Source organism: Hippocampus zosterae, chromosome 4, assembly GCF_025434085.1.
Source record: "Hippocampus zosterae strain Florida chromosome 4, ASM2543408v3, whole genome shotgun sequence".
Taxonomy (NCBI): Eukaryota; Metazoa; Chordata; class Actinopteri; order Syngnathiformes; family Syngnathidae; genus Hippocampus; species Hippocampus zosterae.
Window position 1 is genome coordinate 23,817,864 of NC_067454.1, and position 20,291 is coordinate 23,838,154.

A 20,291-nucleotide genomic window follows, 5' to 3' on the forward strand; every position below is an offset into this window, starting at 1 on the left:
CGCAGCGTGCACCATCCAGAAAACACCCTGTGGTGGAAACGCAAGCCAGATTAAGGTTTAGCTTTCAAATTGTTTGGAGGAACCATGCCTTTAGAATCCAAATTCATACAAGGAACACCATACCTCTGACCGTACAATCTCAATTTATATGAAAACAAACATCATACTCTATGCATCTAGCAGAAGATGGTTGGACTTTGACCGGGGCCTCAAGGTGGCCAGGTGTAAACTGTCACTATGGATGAGGTGGCGTTGTCTGGTCGATATTGAAAACAATGGCTCGCGGCAATTTCTTTCATTGGGCTTCAGTTTGTTGATTTGTTCACCTGTTTTCACCCATTGTGTTCTCAGTTCCGAACTCGGTGTTAACGGTGTTGTGACACTACAGCATAAATGATCTGATTTGTCATAACCAATAGTACAAAAACAGATGATGAGGCAAGTGTTACTGCTGTGTGAGGGGAAAAGAAGAAAAACAGAATACCTTCTAAGGGAGGGAATGAGGAGGGGTTATTGCAGGCGTGAATGGACAAAATGGAGTCACGGTGGTTGCATGAGCTATAATTTGAGTCACATGTCATATCTTAAAACGTCTACCTCTACCCTAAACTCTTTTTTTTTTCTTTATTCACTGTACAATTACTTTTCACATGTTCAAAGTACAGTGGTCACTCATAGGTCAGCCCAATTCTATTCAGGGATTAATGTTTTGATTACTATTAAAATCACGATTAATAAGAATGATTTTCCATTGATTTCAAAACATATTTATTAAAATACCAACAGTCAGCCATCAAATATACAAAAACTTAAAAGAGCAAACAGTAAATACATTAGTAATAAATACTGATTTCATAATACGTTAAATCAACCAGCTGTTCCTGCTCTGCATGCCTTGGCATCGTAGGAGCAGTGTGGTGTCACGCATGCATGCATGCATGGATGGAAGATACATGCATCAAGATAAAAAGAGTAGAAGAAGAAAGTTGCGATTGAACTTTCAAACTCCTTTTCACAGATGAGGAATAAAGTACGTCTGTCAATGTGGTCATGTTATAAGATAAGATATCCTTTATTTGTCCCACACTGGGGCTACAGCAGCAAGATTGTGGGTCGAAAGAAGAAAGAAGAAAAAAAACGGGGATATGGGCTGTATGTGTTATTATGGCATTTCTGTGTGGATTTTTGTATTCAGATGATGGATGGATGGATGGATGGAATGTAAATCCTTCCCGTAACCTCTAAAGCGAACTTTTGCTTCCTTGTCAATGGACTTTTCCATTGAGTGTTAGCAATAAGATGGCAATGTTTGTGATACCGATATCAAGTAACTGACACCACAAGATAACAAAATAACATACTGTAAGTGCAAAACAAAACTACAACCCACTGAGTATTAGCCTTTGTTCAAAATAAATTAAAATGCACAATCATACAGGGTCAACTATTAATTGTTGAGCATCGTGCTATGAAGTTGTAAAATAGGAATAGAAAAATAAAATTTTTCTCGGTCGATGCAACCCAGTAAACGTGTAAAATCAGTATGTATGAAATACTGTAATGGAATCAATCATCATCAAAATAATTGGTAGAATTATCTTTTTGGGTTTTGGGTTTCTTTTTTTTAAATTTTAATACATGAAACATATTTTTAAAATATATTTTGTGCATACAAATACATGTTTTTTTCTACTTTCTTCCCTCCAAATTTTGTTGCTCTAATTGCGAATTTCTCCATTGTGAGACAAAGGTTTTCTAAAATTATCTTATGATCAGTGTTGAAAACATGTAAAGACTAAACAATTTAGTACTGATGTTTTTTTCGGGTAAGGCTAAAACGCAATGCAACCAAGAGCATGAACCACCTCTTCCCACTATATACTGTAAGTACTCGGGACCCTCATTTCATCTTTGGCAATTCGGCGCAATTGCCACTTCCTTATTGATAATACCTTGGTCCATTTCTACCACTGCAATGGTTAGCCATCAAGCTACCTCTACAAACTGAAAAATGACATATTCCCAGAAGTGTTACATTAATGAATGTTTGTTTTGTGTAAATTGGGCTACGATATGTGTGCTGTGTGCCAAGCACGAGCATCGCACAAAGCAAGATTGCGGGGAAACAGACGGTACCCTCGCCTCTCCACGCGAAGAGTGTAGTTACATAAATACTTGATGTCATGGCTAACTGCACTTTTAATACGGCTGGGAGAGGGTGCACCGAATTTTTTTTTAACCCATATGATGAATATAAGGCCTCAAAATGTGATGAATGGATTTTTTGGTTGATACGGTAACAATATCTTTTCTCTAAATAAACTCATTCTAATGAAAGGTCAGTCCAAATAAACACAATCACATGCTGTTTCATTGGATTTTATTTTAAAACCAACTCTGCTTTACTGATTCCAAAATGCAAAACCATATCATTAATATCTGAAGCATCTAGTTCTGTAAATATTGTGGCATCAATAAAGTGAAATAAAACAACTTCTCTTATTATACAATAACTTACCATATCATTAGAACTAAGCTGGTTCTTTATATGGAACAAAACATCACTGTTACACAAACCCCTGACATTAAAGCCTTTATATACGTGAACAATCGTCACCATTAACATACACAAGTACCAAACTTGTATATTGTCACATTAAATTAACCTGCCGCTGTGATTGTTCTGTATAAAGAACAACTACATGTAACAGTTTAATGTAAATGCTTACATATTCTTTTTCAAAAGTATCAGCTAGTCTACATGTCTGGTAGCAAAAACTATTGTGCTAATGCACAGGGTGTCCATAAAGTCTGGGTACATGAAAGAGAAAAAAACATAAAAAACCCACATTCTTCTTGTGTTAACAAATATTTTCAACATGATTTCCATAATTTTCAATGCATAATTTTTATACGCTTTACAAAATTCAGGTGAACTTGATGGATGTTGATGGTTGTTGTCTGCTTGAGAGGGAAGCAATTTGATCTGTGCTGTATGTTGCACATACAGCGCTTTTGGTAATAAAGTTGTACTTGACTTGACGTGAATAGATCTGCATTGTCGTCAATTTCAGCACATCACCTCGTCATGTGTTCTCTCATGTGGTTTAAATTTGGGATCTTCATCGAGTACACTTTCTCTTTTAGCGTCTCCCAGAAAAAGAAATCAAGGGAGAAAGGTCTTGTGAATATGACATCTCCGATGTGCTTGAAAGTGCGACCACTCTGCTGGCATATGTATGTATGCTTATGTAAAAATGTCTTACCGTTTGGTGCTTTCTACCGCCTTTATTACCAATTTGTCTTACTGTTTATTGTGCATGATAAATCGCTCCATGTACAGCACTTTGTATGAAGCGATGGCTGTTTGAAAGTGCTCTAAAATACTGTTGACTTGACTTGACTTCCTGTCGCACATCAGGAGTGCATGTTTTAAGGTCCTACCGGGACATACAGTGTAGGCATTCCAATTTTGGGTCACACTGTACACAGAAGGTAGCGTGCGGGTCAGGTTAAAGACGTATAAATTAAAGTCTGGATGTGTATGCTGCCAAATTGATGACCATTTAACTTAACTCGTACCAAAGGACAATGGATGGCTTTCAATTCAAATCATTCCCATATTCAGTGATGCGCCAAGGACACACAATGCAATTTGGCAACAGAGATTGCGCACTTGTCTATTTTCAGTGGTCCATATAGAATAATAAATGCTTTTCGGGACTACTCTTGAAAAACACAATTTGTATATGGATGGTTGGGTCTTGAACTATTAACTTGTATTACCTTAAGCATTGACACCTCTCGGACATTTTCAACTCAAATCGAAAAAAAATCCCTCAATTCAGTAAACGATAATAGGTTCAAATCTGTGAAATAACAGTGTGATAGACCAATTCTATTGATTTATGAAAAAGAAAATGAAATCGACCACCATCTAGGGTTTCAGCCCAACACAGACGATATACTGACGGAATTTTCTGTACTCAGTCCCTGATGTAGTACTTGTTTCCAACCAAGAGTTATGATCGCTTTAGAAAGAGAGTCTCTCGTATTGTATAACGTGAGTGGTTATGCTTTAATTTAAATCGGAAAAAGGTTTGGTTTTAGCAATCTATAATTCATCCATTTTCACTCTGCTGCGCAAAAGCTTTGTTGAAATCTTATGTAACCTGTCTTGGTAGTCTCGTTGCGCCACATCAGACGCTCATTCTAGCAAAGCTAGGACACTCCAAGCTGGCCTTTTTGGCATGGCAGCGCAGTGCAGGGCAGGGTAGGTCTCTACAGGGATTTATCAGTCCTATTCCAGGCATAAGGGATTTGACATTGGGTGTTTTGTGTGTGTGAGACAGAGAGAGACTGTGGATCCAAGGAGCGTGATTTGGGTTTGCCATGGCTCAGCTGGTTAGGGAAGAGAGGAAGAAGATGCAACAGATTCATCCCAAGGCTTGTTACTCGACATGCCTTTACAAAACACAGCCACACTGTTTTGAGTTCGGTTACTGAGGTTTCTGTTCTGTTTATTATTAGACTGTTGTTTAGTGGTGGGAATGGGTAATCAGGCTGTGCCGATTAGCAAAAACTATATAAGGGGTGCATATCACTCCAACAAAAGATGGTTGGATGCATGTCTTGTTGCATGAGGTGAGATATGATTCAAGGACCATGTGACATGTGATAGTACATCAATGTAATTTTTTTAACAAATGTGTTTTTTAATATTTTGAATTTGTAAATTTGTAAAAAATCAAATCTTTATTTTTTCACTAATGAATTGGCTGGGTTCGAGACCTATAACAAGGTTAAGAACCACTGATCCAGAGGATTTATCATTGCGTAACTGTTATTTTACTTTCAATGAAAGAATTTACATTATCATCCAACAGTCACATTATCCATCTTGTGCAAGTGGCTCCGCTGCACACACTGTAGATATGCTCGCCGAGTTCTTGCCAGTCGAAAATAATGAGATAAGATAAGATATCGTTTATTCGTCCCACAATGGGGAAATTTACAGCCTCCGGCAGCAAGAATGTATGTACCGTATTTTCACGACTATTCGACGCATCGTACTAATGGCCGCAGTCTCATTAATGGGTGACATTTCTGTATTTTACACATACACAGGACGCATCGTACTAATGGCCGCAGTTTTACAGTGGTAAAACATACGCCAGCTTAAACATACGGCATGCATGCACGCACTCCAACACGTTAGCTTAAAGCATACGGTAACATGCCAAGACATACAGATAAGATTAAAAACACGTTTTTAAAAAGGCAACGAAAGCAGAACTGAGTTCGGGTGTATTTTATTTAGCCATCGTACAATGTTCTCACGTTTTTCGATCAATCATCACCCAGAAATCCATCAAAGTCCTCATCCTCTGTATCAGAAGCAGAGGACCGCACATCTCAGTTGTCATTGAATGCATCACATGCTAGTGTGAGTTGCTACGCATTGCCGAGCGGAAAGAAGGAGTAGCAACAGCAAAGTCAACATTTCTCTCGTGTGAAGCTTTCCCACATTTGAAAGTAAAGAACAGAGCGAAACATGGTGGCAGCGCGTGTGTGTAGAAAGAATTGAACAATTGTGCAAGTACCGTAATCCATCAAAAACGCCGCGTTCCCTCTCGTTGTTGCGTATTGTGGCGTAACTCGCCAAGCGCTGCCTCTCACTCTTCGTAAAGTTGTGTTTGCCACCGATCATCCATTGTTCCCATGCCGTTTGCAACTTTACTTTGAACGCCCGGTTGATGCCAATGTCCAGCGGTTGGAGTTCTTTAGTCAAGCCTCCGGGAATAACGGTAAGCTCAGAGTTCCTTTGCTTGACTTTTTTTTTCACCGCTGCTGTGAGATGGGCACGCATGCCAAAAGCATAACCGGTGGCTTTAAGTTTGAACTGAGCTTCGTAGGCGTGCCTTTTTGTCGAATTTATTTTCAGGGGTTCTTAGAAACCAAAACCGGAGTTGTTTTGCAACAATGCACATTGCCACACTCTATACAAGTGTTGGTACTGGCTTGAGGCGTCCACTTACACGCCCACCCTTCACCATTGGCGGACTAGCTTGTCTGTCCTCTCTCTCCCTCTCTCTCTCTCTCTCTCTCTCTCTCCCTCTCCATATATGTATATATACACGCCCACCCTTCCCTGATTGGCCGACTTCTTTCATGCCTGGCCACCGTCACTTCCGCCTTTTCTCTATATAAACAGCGTGTCGGCTGTCAGTCAGATTTTGGAACTCGGCGCATATAAAGGACGCTCCGCACCATAAGGCGTCCTGTCCATTTTGGAGAAAATTTAAGACTTTTAATGGCGCCTTATAGTCGTGAAAATACGGTAGAAAGAAGAAAGGAGAGCCTTTAATGTAGATTCTCAACAATTTGTCTGCTCTTGATGATTACTTTCTCTCGTCTCCGCTATATGAAGAATGCAACACTCCCCCCCTCCTTTCCCCCAATCACAATTGACTCTTTGGGAATTGGTAATTACGTTTCTATATAAGTGCTTGGGAAAAAGACCTGTCAAACAGTAACTCATTAATTCAAAATGGATTCTGCCCCACAACATGTCTATTGTAGCAAAGTCCTCAGAGGGCTTGGGAATGCCATTGAGTGGGCTTGGGCTCTTGTTTCATGCCGCCCTGCGATTGTAAACTATTGGTTCAGATTTACACATTGGTAAGATTATGTGCAACTTGAAAATTGAATGGAATGTTGTTATTGTGTATTCTTGACCCAGTATTTCGAATGCCTGCCAGTTTCGGTATTATTAATACCACATTTGTTACAATGATCTATCAAGACAATATTCGTTAACCTATCGCTTGCCAGTAGTAGCAAATTTTGGTCCATGTACCTGTACGTAGAGTTGAAGCTGACCGAAAGCCCCCTTTCTGAATCACCACTTTTTAATAATGCCTGTGTTCTTGTGGCACAGTTAGTCTTGTGGGTCACAGATACAGTCTCATTTGGAACCATTGCTTTCATTCAAGATACTCACACTCTTCATGTGAACAGTTATACCCCTCCAATAGATATAATTAGTACAGTTTTGTTGCTCAGTTATATTTATTGACTCATTGGCAAAATCAATTAGATTAGAAATAACAAAAGTAGTAAGTACTTGTACTATATAAATAAGTGTAATGAGTGAATGGTGACAGAGGCTGTTTTGTATGCGAAACTGGCAGAGTTGGGCCACGTAAAGTATCCTTATCTACACATTCCAAAGTGTGTGTGTGAGGGGCGGGAAGCAGGGGCGGGGGGAAGGGGGTCTTGGGTGTATGTATAGATAAAATGAATACAAAGGCATGATTCTGGGGCTGGTTATAACTCTGCCTGGCTTGCACGTAGTGTCCACTCCCATCAAGTGAAGTTTCCAATCGATCCACCCACAGGGTATAATGGCCATCAGTGGTAAATCAGTGTTATACATGCATGGACATTGGGGCATGGTGTTAAAAAGATAAAGAAAAAAAATCAGTGGTCATTGAAATACCCTGAAACTTGTATTTACGGAAAATTAACATTCCATCCAAACGATATGGTCTCTGATGCTTTGTGGCTTGTCAGTATGCATTTTGTCAATTTCCAGTTAAACACTTCCAAGTTTATATGGATGAACGTTTTGGGTTTTCATTGTTTAACACAAGGGTACCAACAATTTGATCATTGTACGTGCCCAAAGACAAAAACAGTCTCTATTGTGACATGAAGGCGGTTAGTTCTAGAGCTGCTTTGCCGCATTTGGCTCAGTGTGTCTGCATGCAGTATGTGCCAGGATGTAATGAAATATCAATAGTACTGTATCAATACGGAGCATAATGTGCTTCACAGTGTCAGAAAGCTTGTTCTTAGCTGCAGATCATGGGTTCTCCAACGGGATAATGACCTCAGCTAAAAATACCCAAGATTTGCTTCGAAGAAAACATTGGACTATTCCGAAGAGCCCTGAACAAAAATACAGTATATCCATTGAATGTCTGTACAAGAATCTCGAAACATGCCATTAGAGGAGGGGGAGAGAGAGAGAGAGAGAGAGAGAGAGAGGGGGAGAGAGAGAGAGAGAGAGAGAGTGTGATCAGCTCCCAAAGCCTTTCAAAAACAGACAGAGAAACATTTTCAATTGTTTTGCATATCAGTATCGGTTTGAGCCACTGCAAATCTTGCCAACCAACAATAATGCATCTGATTTGTATGCCGCTTTTCTGAACAATCGAACACTCAATGCGCTCACAATGAATATGTTATTCATGCTTCACGCAATCACACTCTGGTGTCGGTAAACTATGATCTGTAGCCACAACTGCCCTGGGGCAGGCTGACGGAAACATGGCTGCCAGTGTGCGCCTCCGGCCCTTCCTTAAACCATCACGACCACAAATTCACACCCAGATGTACACCAGTATGAGTGGCAGTGGAGGGAAGGAGGGTCAAGGACAAGATGACGTAAGACTTGGACAAAGCAGGAATTGAACAATGGACTCTGTGCTTTCTGGACGACGTACTCTTACATCTGAGCCTTTGCCAAAGACGTACCTCATTCTACGTAGCAAAAGCAGTCATATTATATTACATTGTTGAGCATTTAGAATGTTATCTTTTTAAGAGCATTATTTAATTTATTTTTAAAACGTAGCCTACGTGTTCTGACTCAACGGGACAGTGGCTCGGCGCACGTATTTATCAGTACTAAACAAATATTTCTCTTTTGTGTATACATTGAAAGAGCTGTTTCACAACTTGTTTGGCATCAGGAGAACTAAATATGGTTTTCCTCATAAAACAAAACATATTTTGAATACAATCGTTGTCATTTGCTTTTTCAAAAAGTGAAGTGTAAAAAAATTGTGAGAAAAAAAATCTAAATGTTTGAGATTTTATTTTAAACCTTATCGCCCAGCTGTATTTGAGGGTGAGAACAACATGTTCTTCCTCAAATGGATGGCATGCCGCTGAGACTGAGGAATGTCTTCATGAATGTGGCAGTGCACTGAAAGAATCGGATACACAGTCCTGACAGTCGTCTCCCGTTTTGCATCCAGCAAGCCCTCAGTCCATCCGTCCGTCCTTCTATTTATTTCCCTGCGTCTGCTGTCATGAGACAGCAGCGGCGGCAGTGGCAATAGTCTTCAGAGGAAAGCATGGCTCAGATTAACGTTTTAATCCAAAAGCCTGGATTATAGGTTTCGTATTTTATTCGTAGCCTCACCAGTCCAGCAGTGACTCTTTGTCAGATAGTTTTCGGTCAGCAGTGTGTAAATGTGCTTATCTGTTTGTTCTGCTGAAGGGGGTCCTTGTGGTGTTTTTCATAGAGATGTATGACAGAGTAGAGCTGCTGTTTGAGACTAATTAACTCAAGCATATTTAAAGCATGCCAGCACAGCGCTGCATCAGTACATAGGCTCAGCAGCATCAGCATCATCATCATCATCATCATCATTGTCATCTGCCTATTGGCGATTTGCCCTCATCTACCCAACCATGTGTATGCACAGTTCTGGCTGTCCTCTATCCCCCATCAAAGTCACAAAACCTGTTCTAAAAATGACCTCTCTCCATCAGAGCTTTCTACAACAATGGTCTGTGTTGAGTGTTAAATATGCGTCGAGGAATGACATACTTATCAAGAGAGTAGGTACATCATAGCTCATCTTTTGTGCTGTCCTGGCTTCTCAGGTGACACTTTGCTGCAATATAGAGTGGTCAGTGTACCATCTGCAGCTTGTTTAACAGTCTAATTGTGCTGTGCCGTCCCCTCAAAATAACACAACACAACCATTCATGTCTCATCCACTGGCAACAAAAGGGAGTTGAAAATGCCTAAATTGGACCCGGTTTTTCCCTTTACCCTTCCCAGTGTCATATGCCTCATTAGTGATAAAAATGGGGATACAATGGACCCCCGCATACTTGCAGGTTGGCACCCGTGGACTCTGTCCCCTCCACACCCTTTTTTCCGTCATTTTTCATGGAAATTGCAGATCGATTGATCTAGCTTCCGGTATCTATAATTATCTCTGTTTTTTTAAATGTGGTTGTTTTTCTCCCCCCAATTCATTTTAATAGCAGTCTGTCTCACCGGTGTCAATACAGTTCTGAATGATGTTGATGAATCTAAATGCAATTGCAATGTTACTATGCAGTTACTCTTGTTCAAGGTCCTCTTCCCAAGCATTTTATAACAAATAAGCAAAACAATAAAAACATCTCTAAACACCAGTAGATGCTTTTCCCCCATTATACAAAAGCCTGCCACACACTTTTGTTGTGTGGCAATGTGCAGTCTTCTTTATTATGCAGCAGTACAAGCGTTTGATACCTTTTCCAGCTTTGGTTGTGTGACAGTGGTCTGGAAAATCAGAGGAGATAGTTTTACAAAACTAACGTTCCTGATCTCTGAAAGGCATGCTCATCATCCGTTGCCATCGATGGTGGTAGTCCAGTAGCCATGCAAACAACAGAGAGGAGACCCATGCTTTGCACGGCAGAGATCTCTTTATTTATGGCACTCGTTCTCAATGTTCATTAAACTCAATTCAAGCTGCACACTGCTTCACACACACTTGTGCACTTTTCTCACGGACAGGCTGCCTCTCCCTTACACATGCGCACTCCACATACACACATCACACATTGAGCTCTCAGTCACGCCCAGGGAACATGTTGGTAATTGTTGATTCAAACCTCAACAACTGTTACTGTATGCTTCACTTCTGCATTATAAAGAAAAAGCTTCACTTCTGCGTGAAGAGAAAAAGAAGTGCATAGTAAAGTGTAATCACAATATTGGGAAATCACAATTTTTCCAAAATGTTCAGCCATAATTGTGATTGTGCTGTGCAATACTCTAAATGATTCTGTGGTTGGAGGAAGATTCAATTACCATGGGTATTAATTAGAGTGTCAGTTTTACGCGTTTTTATTGGCATTAATTTAAATGAATTTTAACGGGATTAATTTTTTTCTCGCGAGATTAACGCGGCACACGACACAAGCGGATGTTACGTTGCTCTATAAATACACCAGAACAAAACAACAAGCGCGCTGCAGAAGTCCACGCCCATGTCTTTTTTTTTTTTTGCCAGCCATGGCAGCGCAAGGCACCGAAAACGGATACTAAAAGAGTTTATGAATGGAACGTTTACTTTTAAAAAGTTGCCGTTGTTGCTCCACTGACAAGACCAAAGTTACCTGTTCTTCTCTCTCTGTATCATACAGGTATACGATGTATGCCACTGACGCGATAAAATGAAAAATGTTCATGTAAAATTGAAAATCGAAATTGTTATTTCAGTAAATATTTGCATTTGGCACATAGAAAACTGATTCATGATTCCATGTTGATGAGAGCATTAAAATGGGGGGAAAATAGGACAAAAATGTAAAAGGAAATTCATAAACGATAAAAAATGTGTGAGTAATCACGATTATTTTTTTAGTTCATTTGAGTTAATTATGACAGTTGCATTTTAATTAGATTAAATATTTAAATCGTTGGACAGCTCTAATATTAATACTGCCTAATGCCACGTAAGATGCTTGTACAGTTTAAATTTTTGTCTGAAAATGTTGTATTGCATACTTAGAACCAGGTGTCCACTACACTGCAAAAATCTTTTAACAGCCGTTTTTGTGTGCTAATGATCCTGATGGAAAAGACTACTTGACCTCTAAATAGTGATGAAGACCGTAAGCTATATAAGGAGGAATTTTAAACTTTTCAGTGGAGGCCGAAGCCGTTTCCTGCAAACAGGAAACTGACTGTTTTCCTGTGGGTGCTGTGGCTGTTCCTGCTTATATCCTGCCCCAGGCTGTCAAGGATTGCAAGAATACTAATTTAGAGCACTGGAAGGGTTTTACCTCGCTTTTGTCCCTCTAGAAATCTTACGCTCTGATCCAATATTCAAAAATGCAAGTAATAACTTTGGCTTACTGCACCATTCAAATGAATGGCAGAGATATGGGTAATTGTTTTTAATTGGTGAGATTTTTTTTTCCTGCTGTTTTGAATCATTCCTGTGGTTCGGCTAGGAAGATGCTGGAAAGGTGAATCGGAACTATTTAGATAACAGCGAGTTAGCCACAGTTTCCTTTGGTTTGTTTGCTCTGATGTGAAAGGAATACGTTGGTTCCGGGTGTATTTGCTCTCAGGTGACTGTGGTCAAAATCAAGTTCGCATTTTCATTGCTTTCAAGCTGAGTATGTGACCTATGAGACTCTGTGTCTGTTTTTGGCTAACGTGTTTGGTGATGCTCTTCAGCTGAGTTTTTTGCTCAATTGCAGAATGGATAGATTTTCTTTTGAGGTTTTGTAGGATGGTGACATTATTTTGTGTGGGCTTCACAACGGATTCATATATGTGCAGACTTTCATGGCTTTCTCCAGATTCTTACTGTCCATATCATCTGTAATGTTCCATTCACTTCATCAGCATGCCCAAAATGAGCGGATTAGCTTTTGAAGAGTCTGAGCGAGGTTTTATCAACTGTATCGGACTCTGTGTCAAGGGCCAGGCCAAGGCAGGGTTGAACAAAGAGACCCTGTACATCAAGTTGTGTGTGTGTGTGTGTGTGTGTGCGTGCGGGTGTGTGTGTGCGTGTGTGTGTGTGTGTGTGTGTGTGCGTGCGCACGTACAGTCATGTGTGTTTTGTGTGTTTTGATTGCTGCTCTTTGTTTCCCAGCCCCCCAGCCTTGTTGGCCATACTTCAAGCTTGACTAATATGGAAGTATAAATACACTAGTTTGAGCAACATCAAGTACACTATTGTTTCATGCTGCAGTATTCTGTCACTTAAAAGAACCTTGTCCCTTGTCCCGTTACTCATTTTATGTTTTCTCTGTATCGAAAATGAGACATGAGTGGCTTGTGTTCTTTGCTATAGTGACGCGTAATGTTCAAATAACAAAGTAGATGCTTTTATAATCGGACACATTTTGAGCGTGCTTTTGTTGCAGAATTTGTCATCTTGTTGAAGAGAAATGTTTTGGAATATAAATGCTAATTTGCCTTGATTACTCTATTTTATTATTTTTTTTGTTAGCTATCCACCCTGATACTGGGGGTCATGCTTAGGCTGCTTATTATAGCTCTTACCCAATCAACCAGCCTGTTAATTCATTTCAGATTGCAATGACTAATTACCATCACAATCTCAATGATAATGTAGGCTGTGGACTCAGTAAATATTCAAACTTGTATAGGAGACAGGCGGAGCCCGCTTGAATCTTGAATTTGTTAAGTTATCGGTGTGTTCTGTTTTTTGTCTATTTAGTTATTATCTTGACTTGCTAATTTCGGTGTATTTATATCTCTGAATGATTGAATTATTTGGGAGTCTTCACTTGCATATATTCTATGTGTTTCCCTAATGTGTCAACTGATACATTCCTTTGTGTAATCAGTAAAGCAAGTTCTTCTTCATACTTCCCTGCGTAACAGCACAAGCCACAGTCGAAGGACATCCGTATCTGCACGATTTCAATGACCCAACCACCCTGTTGTTTCTCATGTGTAGTTCCCCACGGTGGGCCTGGTCAGTCGGACGAATAAGTGAGTGAACGGATGGCTGGATATATCACAAAACACTTCAGAGAACTGGATGTGTTAGGGGAATGTCTGCGGAAGCAGTGGCTAAATGGGTCAGAACCCTTCATACAATAACAGCATTACTGTGAGAGTCAAAGTGGCAGACCGGAGAGGTACTCGAGAGGGTCGGATAGTTTTAGGGGACACCCAAGCTTTGTGCCAATTATGAACATAAATAACATCCACAAAGGGCTACCATAGAAATGAAGGTCAAAGGGTTAACTGTGTTTTCAATAGGATGGGGCCGACTGATTCATTGTTGCAGATGACTAAAACGCTGAGATGAGTACGGTATCTAGAACTTAATTAGACGTCCCACACAGTAGTGCAGTGTAGTTTTTGTTCTCTGCCAAATGTCTGATACTGTTATTTGAAAGGGGCGGGGGGTGTATTTAGTTACATAACACAAATGATTTGTGATCTGTTGTCGCAGTTTCCCTTTTTTATCTAATACACACAGGGCAAGAATTTTCTGAAATGCAAATAAACTTTTCTAGATTATCTTTTTACGCTGATTCCGAACTTGGCTTAATTTTTTTCTTGTTTTCGTAATAATAATAAAAATAAGACAACACTGGATTGTATTAAGTAAGGGCGCCCTGGTGGTCCGGTGGTAAGCGGATTCAATTCCAGCTGGCCTCCCTGTGTGGAATTTGCATGTTCTCCTCGGGCCTGCGTGGGTTTTCTCCGGGTACTCCACTTTCCTCCCACATTCCAAAAATGAATGGATTGATGGATGTATTGATTAATGTAGAAATGTGGAATTTGCAAGTTCTCCTCGGGCCTGCGTGGGTTTTCTCCGGGTACTCCACTTTCCTCCCACATTCCAAAAATCGATGGATTGATGGATGTATTAATTAATGTAGAAATATATTTTGCAATAAGCAACAGGTGTTTTATGCTATAAATTACAGTGCATGGTAAAATCCATATGGCACAGATGTTTATAGATCAATATCTCAACAGCCAAGTTTGCTCAAAAAAAAAAGGAAAGGCAATTTTTTTAGATCAGTGTCAAAAATATTTTACGGGCCATTTCTAATTAAAATGTGCTGTGGTCCAGTGTCATCTTCCAACGTTTTGCTATGAAAGTGGAACAGTTGCTCAATTAGCATTGGAATGTGTCTTTCTCATCATCATTATTTCAGGTGCATTTGGTTAATTGTAGCCCGTGTTGGGGTGATAATGGACATTGCACACTCTTCTTGTAAAAGAGGATTCTGTCTCCTGCTTAACCTGCCTTTTGAGTGTGCATGTGTTCATATATATCAGTCTTTTTGACCTTCCATCTGTTGCCCATTGCAATTAAATTTTGATGCAGCCAAACAATATTAAAAGAGGAAGATAATGACAGTAAATGAGTATGGGCCTGAAGATGATGGATCAGATTGTGCAGCTTATAATGTGCTGATTAAGGGTGGGAAATGATCCCAATGATGGGTTGGGCAGAGAGGGCACACACAATGTGTTGTTTTGAAGGCCTGATTATGGAAGTGGGAGTTAATGTGCACTCTGCCACAGACAGCTGTAAGATCACTCCCTCCAGGCAGACACAACCGACAGCAGCGGAGCTTCATTAGCTGGAAGCGAGCAATATAGGAATTACATAATGCTTTTAGGCAAGAGACATAAAAAGTTAGCTTCAGACCTAATAATTACCTTCTAAGTCCATGGAAAAGAAGCCATGAAGTGCAAAATGGCTTTTTTCGGAATTTAACTGCTTGAAAGCTGGAGAAACATGCAGTCATACGGGAAACCGGGTTGACAGTTGATGCAACCGAATGGTGAACATGAATGACGCCAATAGACGACCAGCTAAACGTGTTAATCTTTGCTTCAGCTCTCTCAAATGATTCAGCCAAGAAAAATATGTGCAGGTTAACTCCGCTTCTTGTATCTCACTCGATCGCTAGTGGCTCTTTACTCACATTGCTGTCATTCATGATCTTTTTACCCTACATGTGGCCTGAGTTGTGGATTGCCAATCATGCAAAAAAAGCAAGACATTGCCTACTTTCCTATGACTGTTTGTTTTTTTTTTTGTTTTTCGTGGCCGTCTTGGTTCACGATTTTCCATTACGAATAAGTGGTTACTTGCTGAATCTTAAAATGCTTTGCAGCCAGTTATACCATATTTTGCATGCATTGTTTGGTTTTTGGGTCAAATGGATATGTGATTTATAATGGCTATGATAAAATCATGGCATACATTTGGACTGAACTCAGACATGCACGATAATACATTAAGTGAATAATGTGATTTTGATGCAATGTCATGTAATTAGCTATTTTGTATTGCTATTTTGGATGATTTTGTGCTATGCTTTTTTTCTGGTCCAAACTTCTCGACAACTGTACGCCATAATGAACATTTCCTTTGTATTTTCTTCTGTTGCAGAGTGCAGCAATGGAGGAAACGGTTATCTGGGAACAGCACACAGTGACCCTTCACAGGGTAGGTTTTTTACAGCCCTATCATTCACTTTGCCATTTCTTCTCTATTGTCCCCCGTGCCCGTATCTTGGGTCCTAATTGCAAAGTAGTTCTCATTTGTTCTGAACATCTCCCTCTACATTGCCACATGTCGTCTACCCAATCAAATGTCTTCGCTCTTTGTACTGAGAGGACCAGCTGTAGGAGCAGGATGTATGGTGCTGGAACAATGGTCAGGAGCCCAGATGGCAGGAAACAAAGCTAAAGGAAGAAAGACATCAGCATCCACTTCCTAACTACTTCTTTTCTCTTCCTTCCTGCTCAAAACAAAGAGGGACATGTATGGCACTCTTGCTTTTTGTCAGATTTCATTTTCATAGACTCACCGCACCTCCAAATCCTTTGAAACGAAATGAGTATCAACCACTGATCAGTCTCCCAGGAGGTACTTTTGAGCAAGGTATTGGAGCACATGTTTGACTCCCAGGAAATATGGAGTTGTGTCCCGCTTTTGCAGCTATAACAGCCTTCCCTCTTCTGTCGATACTTTCGATGCATTTTTGAAGCTTGTCATTGGAAATGTTTGTTCATTCAGCCAAATGTGAGGTCACTGACGTTGGCCAAGTGGGCCAGGCTCATTACCATCTCATTTTTAGTTCATTCCAAGATTGTTGGGTGGGGTTGAAGTCTGTGCGCTCTGCGCAGGGCAGTCAACATCTTTCACACCAAACTCATACGAGTATACATTAATGGAGCTTGCTTTGTGGACTGGAGCAAAGTCATGCTCAAACAGAAAGTAGCCTTTACTAAACCGCCAATTTGACAGTATACAATGTTTCAAAAATGGATTTCATAGAAAAAAAAGGGTTTGCGGGAAAATAAAGGTCACAGCCGTGAATTTGACACGAAACACACCTTGCCTGATAATGAAATAATAGTGCTTTGCGTCTGCATCTTAAACATTTGCAGAATAAATGAAAATAGTCATTTCCAAAACTGAGGCTAGAAAATATTTTCAGTTGACCTTGTTGTGCCCCATGATCAAGTTGACTAGACTACCGGTCTAGACTGGCCTGGTTGTTGTAATCTAATTAGTAGATGCTTTGGTGAGGCTGAATGAGGGGCCTGTTGTTGGGTGCAGTTGCTAGCCTTTTGGCTCTCTGCTGATTTTGTGGATGCAAGTTTACATCACATAGCCTGCTTCTGTAGAGCTGTCTGTTGTGGGTGGAAACATGCTCCACAAACATATTTGGCTTCTGTTTCTTGCAATAGGACAGATTTAAAGAACTAGATGTAACAACTGGTTTATTGACGCATTTTAAAGAACATCATAGTATGCCACATTAATAAATTGTGATTTATCTTTTTCTGCACAGGCTGCTGGATTTGGGTTTGGTATTGCCATCTCAGGTGGGCGAGACAACCCACATTTTCAAAGTGGGGAGACGTCCATCGTGATATCTGATGTTTTAAAAGGAGGCCCAGCAGAGGGATTGCTGCAGTAAGTTTCCATGAGATTCCTTACAAATACCTGCATGTCTTTCCCTGTGTTAAGTATTTTCATGTTTGTTTTCTCAGAGAAAATGACCGTGTGGTTATGGTGAATGCAGTGTCTATGGACAACGTGGAGCACGCATATGCTGTACAACAACTGCGCAAGAGTGGCAAAAATGCAAAGATAGTAAGTTTGACATGATGATTTTTCATACCCCCTTTTCTGCCTTTTTATGCTTGTCGTCTTTGTACAAAGCAACCAACCCCAATTTAACTATTCCGCCACATAAGCAATGTGTTTGCGGTTATGCAGCTAGTTTCCATGGGTTGCCAACTATCTGCAACTAGTTATGCTGCGTTCCCACATTAAATGGGAAGTAAATGACAGTGCACAATATGATGGGCTCTACAACGCGATGCTAAAGCCCAGATATATATGGTCAATCAAAATCTTTGCTAGAAGCCTTTCAAATATTTTGCATCCTGGACAAATTTACAAATAAAGCGTGATTGCCAATTTGAAAACTCATGACAAGATTGAAAAGTGCTGTGTCATACAAAAAAAAAAAGTCAGGCTCGTTCCACTCTCCTTTCTTCCCCCACGTTCCTCTCTATATTCTTGTCAGAGATTTTCTCCGACAAAGTTAAAGAAATGACTCGGCACACAGGAAAATTGTCTTCAATATCGGCGGAAGCGGATCTCTGAGAGCGAACGACGCTTAGTTGCTCCGCGATCACACTCGAGCTCCCTTCCCGCCAATTCAGACTTTTATTGTAACATACAAGGAAAACACTGCCCCCGACATTTGCATACCGCACCCACGGTCTGGCCCCTCGGTAGTGATTGGTTACCTGTTTTAAACATTGAACCACCAGTACGTTGACACCTTTTCTGTCTAGTATACATTGAATTAACATGTTGCAGACTTTGCGGATGGCCAATGTCGCCTGGGCGCGACGGGTGTTCTCAACTCGTCTTTTGTTGTTCAACCGCTGTTCCCGAATTATTCATTCCGCTTTTGCGACCGAGTTTCGCCCTCTCCCCCATGATCGCCCACCTGTATTGACGTGCTAATTGTGGACTTCAACAGCCCTTCGGCCAGGCGCCTTTATGCACGGGCATTTGGGGGTGCTGGATACGCACCCAATGTTTCGATGTGTCCAAATTAAAATGAAACTTTAAACATTATACAATTTTGCTCAGAGTTCCTCTAACATTTCTTCACTGGTGCCAAAATGGAGCTACAACTCCAGTGCAATATGCTTTTTCCTTGACTATATTAGCACATGTGATTTGTTTCAAAACTTGTTTCCGCTAAGAATGGCAGAGGTCAAGTTTTTATTTTATTGTATTAATTTTTTTGCAGCAGGGTTGGGATTGTTTGTAGATATGCGAGTGTAGTTTATCACGTTGCTCAGTGTACAGCTGCCTCAAGGGGGCATATAAAGTCTGTCATTCTATTACACTGCCCATGTGTCAGGGAGTATGAAGTTTAACACATGCCACACACACACGCACACTCATGCACCCCTCTGTATTGAAAGCAGTTGTTGCTGATGGCGCCTTGCATTTAATTATCTATGCACTGTAACCACTTTGATGTGTTGTGTCGGAGGGACGAGTGAATAAATCCTGTCTGTACTGTCATGCTGCTGACGTGCCCTTTTATTGGGATGCCAGAATGTGAAAAGTGGCTACTTTGTGTGCCTTACGACTCCCATCTTTTAATTCTCAGACTATTCGGAGGAAAAGGAAAGTACAGATCCCCGTTTCTCGGCCAGGGGACAGGGAGACCATGTCAGAGCATGAGGAAGAGGACAGCGATGAGGAAGATGGCTCTGAGCATCACAGTGGTCGCGCTGGCCAAAGTGCCTATGCTGGCGCAAGTGGAGGCACGAGCAGTCGTCGACGACACGATCGTGAGCGTAGCAGCAGTGGAAGACGGGATCACAGTGCCTCACGGGAAAGGAGCGTTTCACCACGCTCTGATCGACGTTCACAAGCCTCCTCTGCTCCTAGCAGGCCTTCCAAGGTCACACTCGTCAAGTCGCGGAAAAATGAAGGTGAGCAACATAATGTCGGCTCTCCATGACGGGGCACAACACAAAATGTTCGACAAGCAACATAATCTAACATTGTCTCCAAATACGGCGAGAAAGATTTGCTGTGCATTCCCAGTTCAGTCTGAATGATAAACTGTGAACATGCTTTTTATTGGCTCGCTGCTGCTAACATTTTTTTTTGTTTTGTCTTTCAACACCGAAAGCAGAATATGGACTACGGTTAGCCAGCCATATCTTTGTGAAGGATATCTCGCCCGAAAGCCTTGCTGCTAGGGATGGAAACATTCAGGAGGGAGATGTTGTTCTGAAGGTGAGAGACTAAAGAGTGATTGCATGTGGTTGTGTTGAAAAAGATTTACATTGCTAGTATTATGAATGGTGAAAGAAGCTGAGATTGTTCGTTATTATTATTTTTTAATGGAAAATGAAAATCCAATTCTTGTGCCACTGTGATCCACGAGGCCTTGTGGCTTTTACCGTGATACCAATGCTTCATTATCAATTGTCACACATTCCATTTGTTTCTCAAGTTAGTCACTTTGTCTTGAGGAGTGCGAATTTGAGATTTTATATTAACTGACACACTGATGCCATCCTTATACTGTAAATGATAGTATCCAGACTCCCCGGGTGGCTCTTAAAAAAAGACAATTGACAAACCTAGTGATTCTTTCTGGTGATAGTCACTCCGTCTCTAATATATTCAGCG

At 40.7% G+C, this 20,291-nt stretch overlaps 1 protein-coding gene across 13 annotated transcripts in view; it reads left to right on the forward strand.

Annotated features, from left to right (window-relative positions):
- The window catches only part of tjp1a (tight junction protein 1a), a 126,720-nt gene that overhangs the window by 75,481 nt on the left and 30,948 nt on the right, over positions 1 to 20,291 (forward strand). For 6 of the 13 annotated variants that reach the window (XM_052062994.1, XM_052062996.1, XM_052062999.1 and 3 more), the window contains 5 exons: positions 15,990 to 16,046; positions 17,401 to 17,525; positions 17,603 to 17,705; positions 19,255 to 19,582; positions 19,786 to 19,892. In XM_052062994.1, coding sequence (XP_051918954.1) covers positions 15,990 to 16,046; positions 17,401 to 17,525; positions 17,603 to 17,705; positions 19,255 to 19,582; positions 19,786 to 19,892 — 720 coding nt within the window. Of the gene's footprint in view, positions 1 to 11,824; positions 12,052 to 15,989; positions 16,047 to 17,400; positions 17,526 to 17,602; positions 17,706 to 19,254; positions 19,583 to 19,785; positions 19,893 to 20,291 lie in introns of those variants that run through there. The other 7 variants (XM_052062995.1, XM_052062997.1, XM_052063006.1 and 4 more) reach the window with 2 other exon arrangements.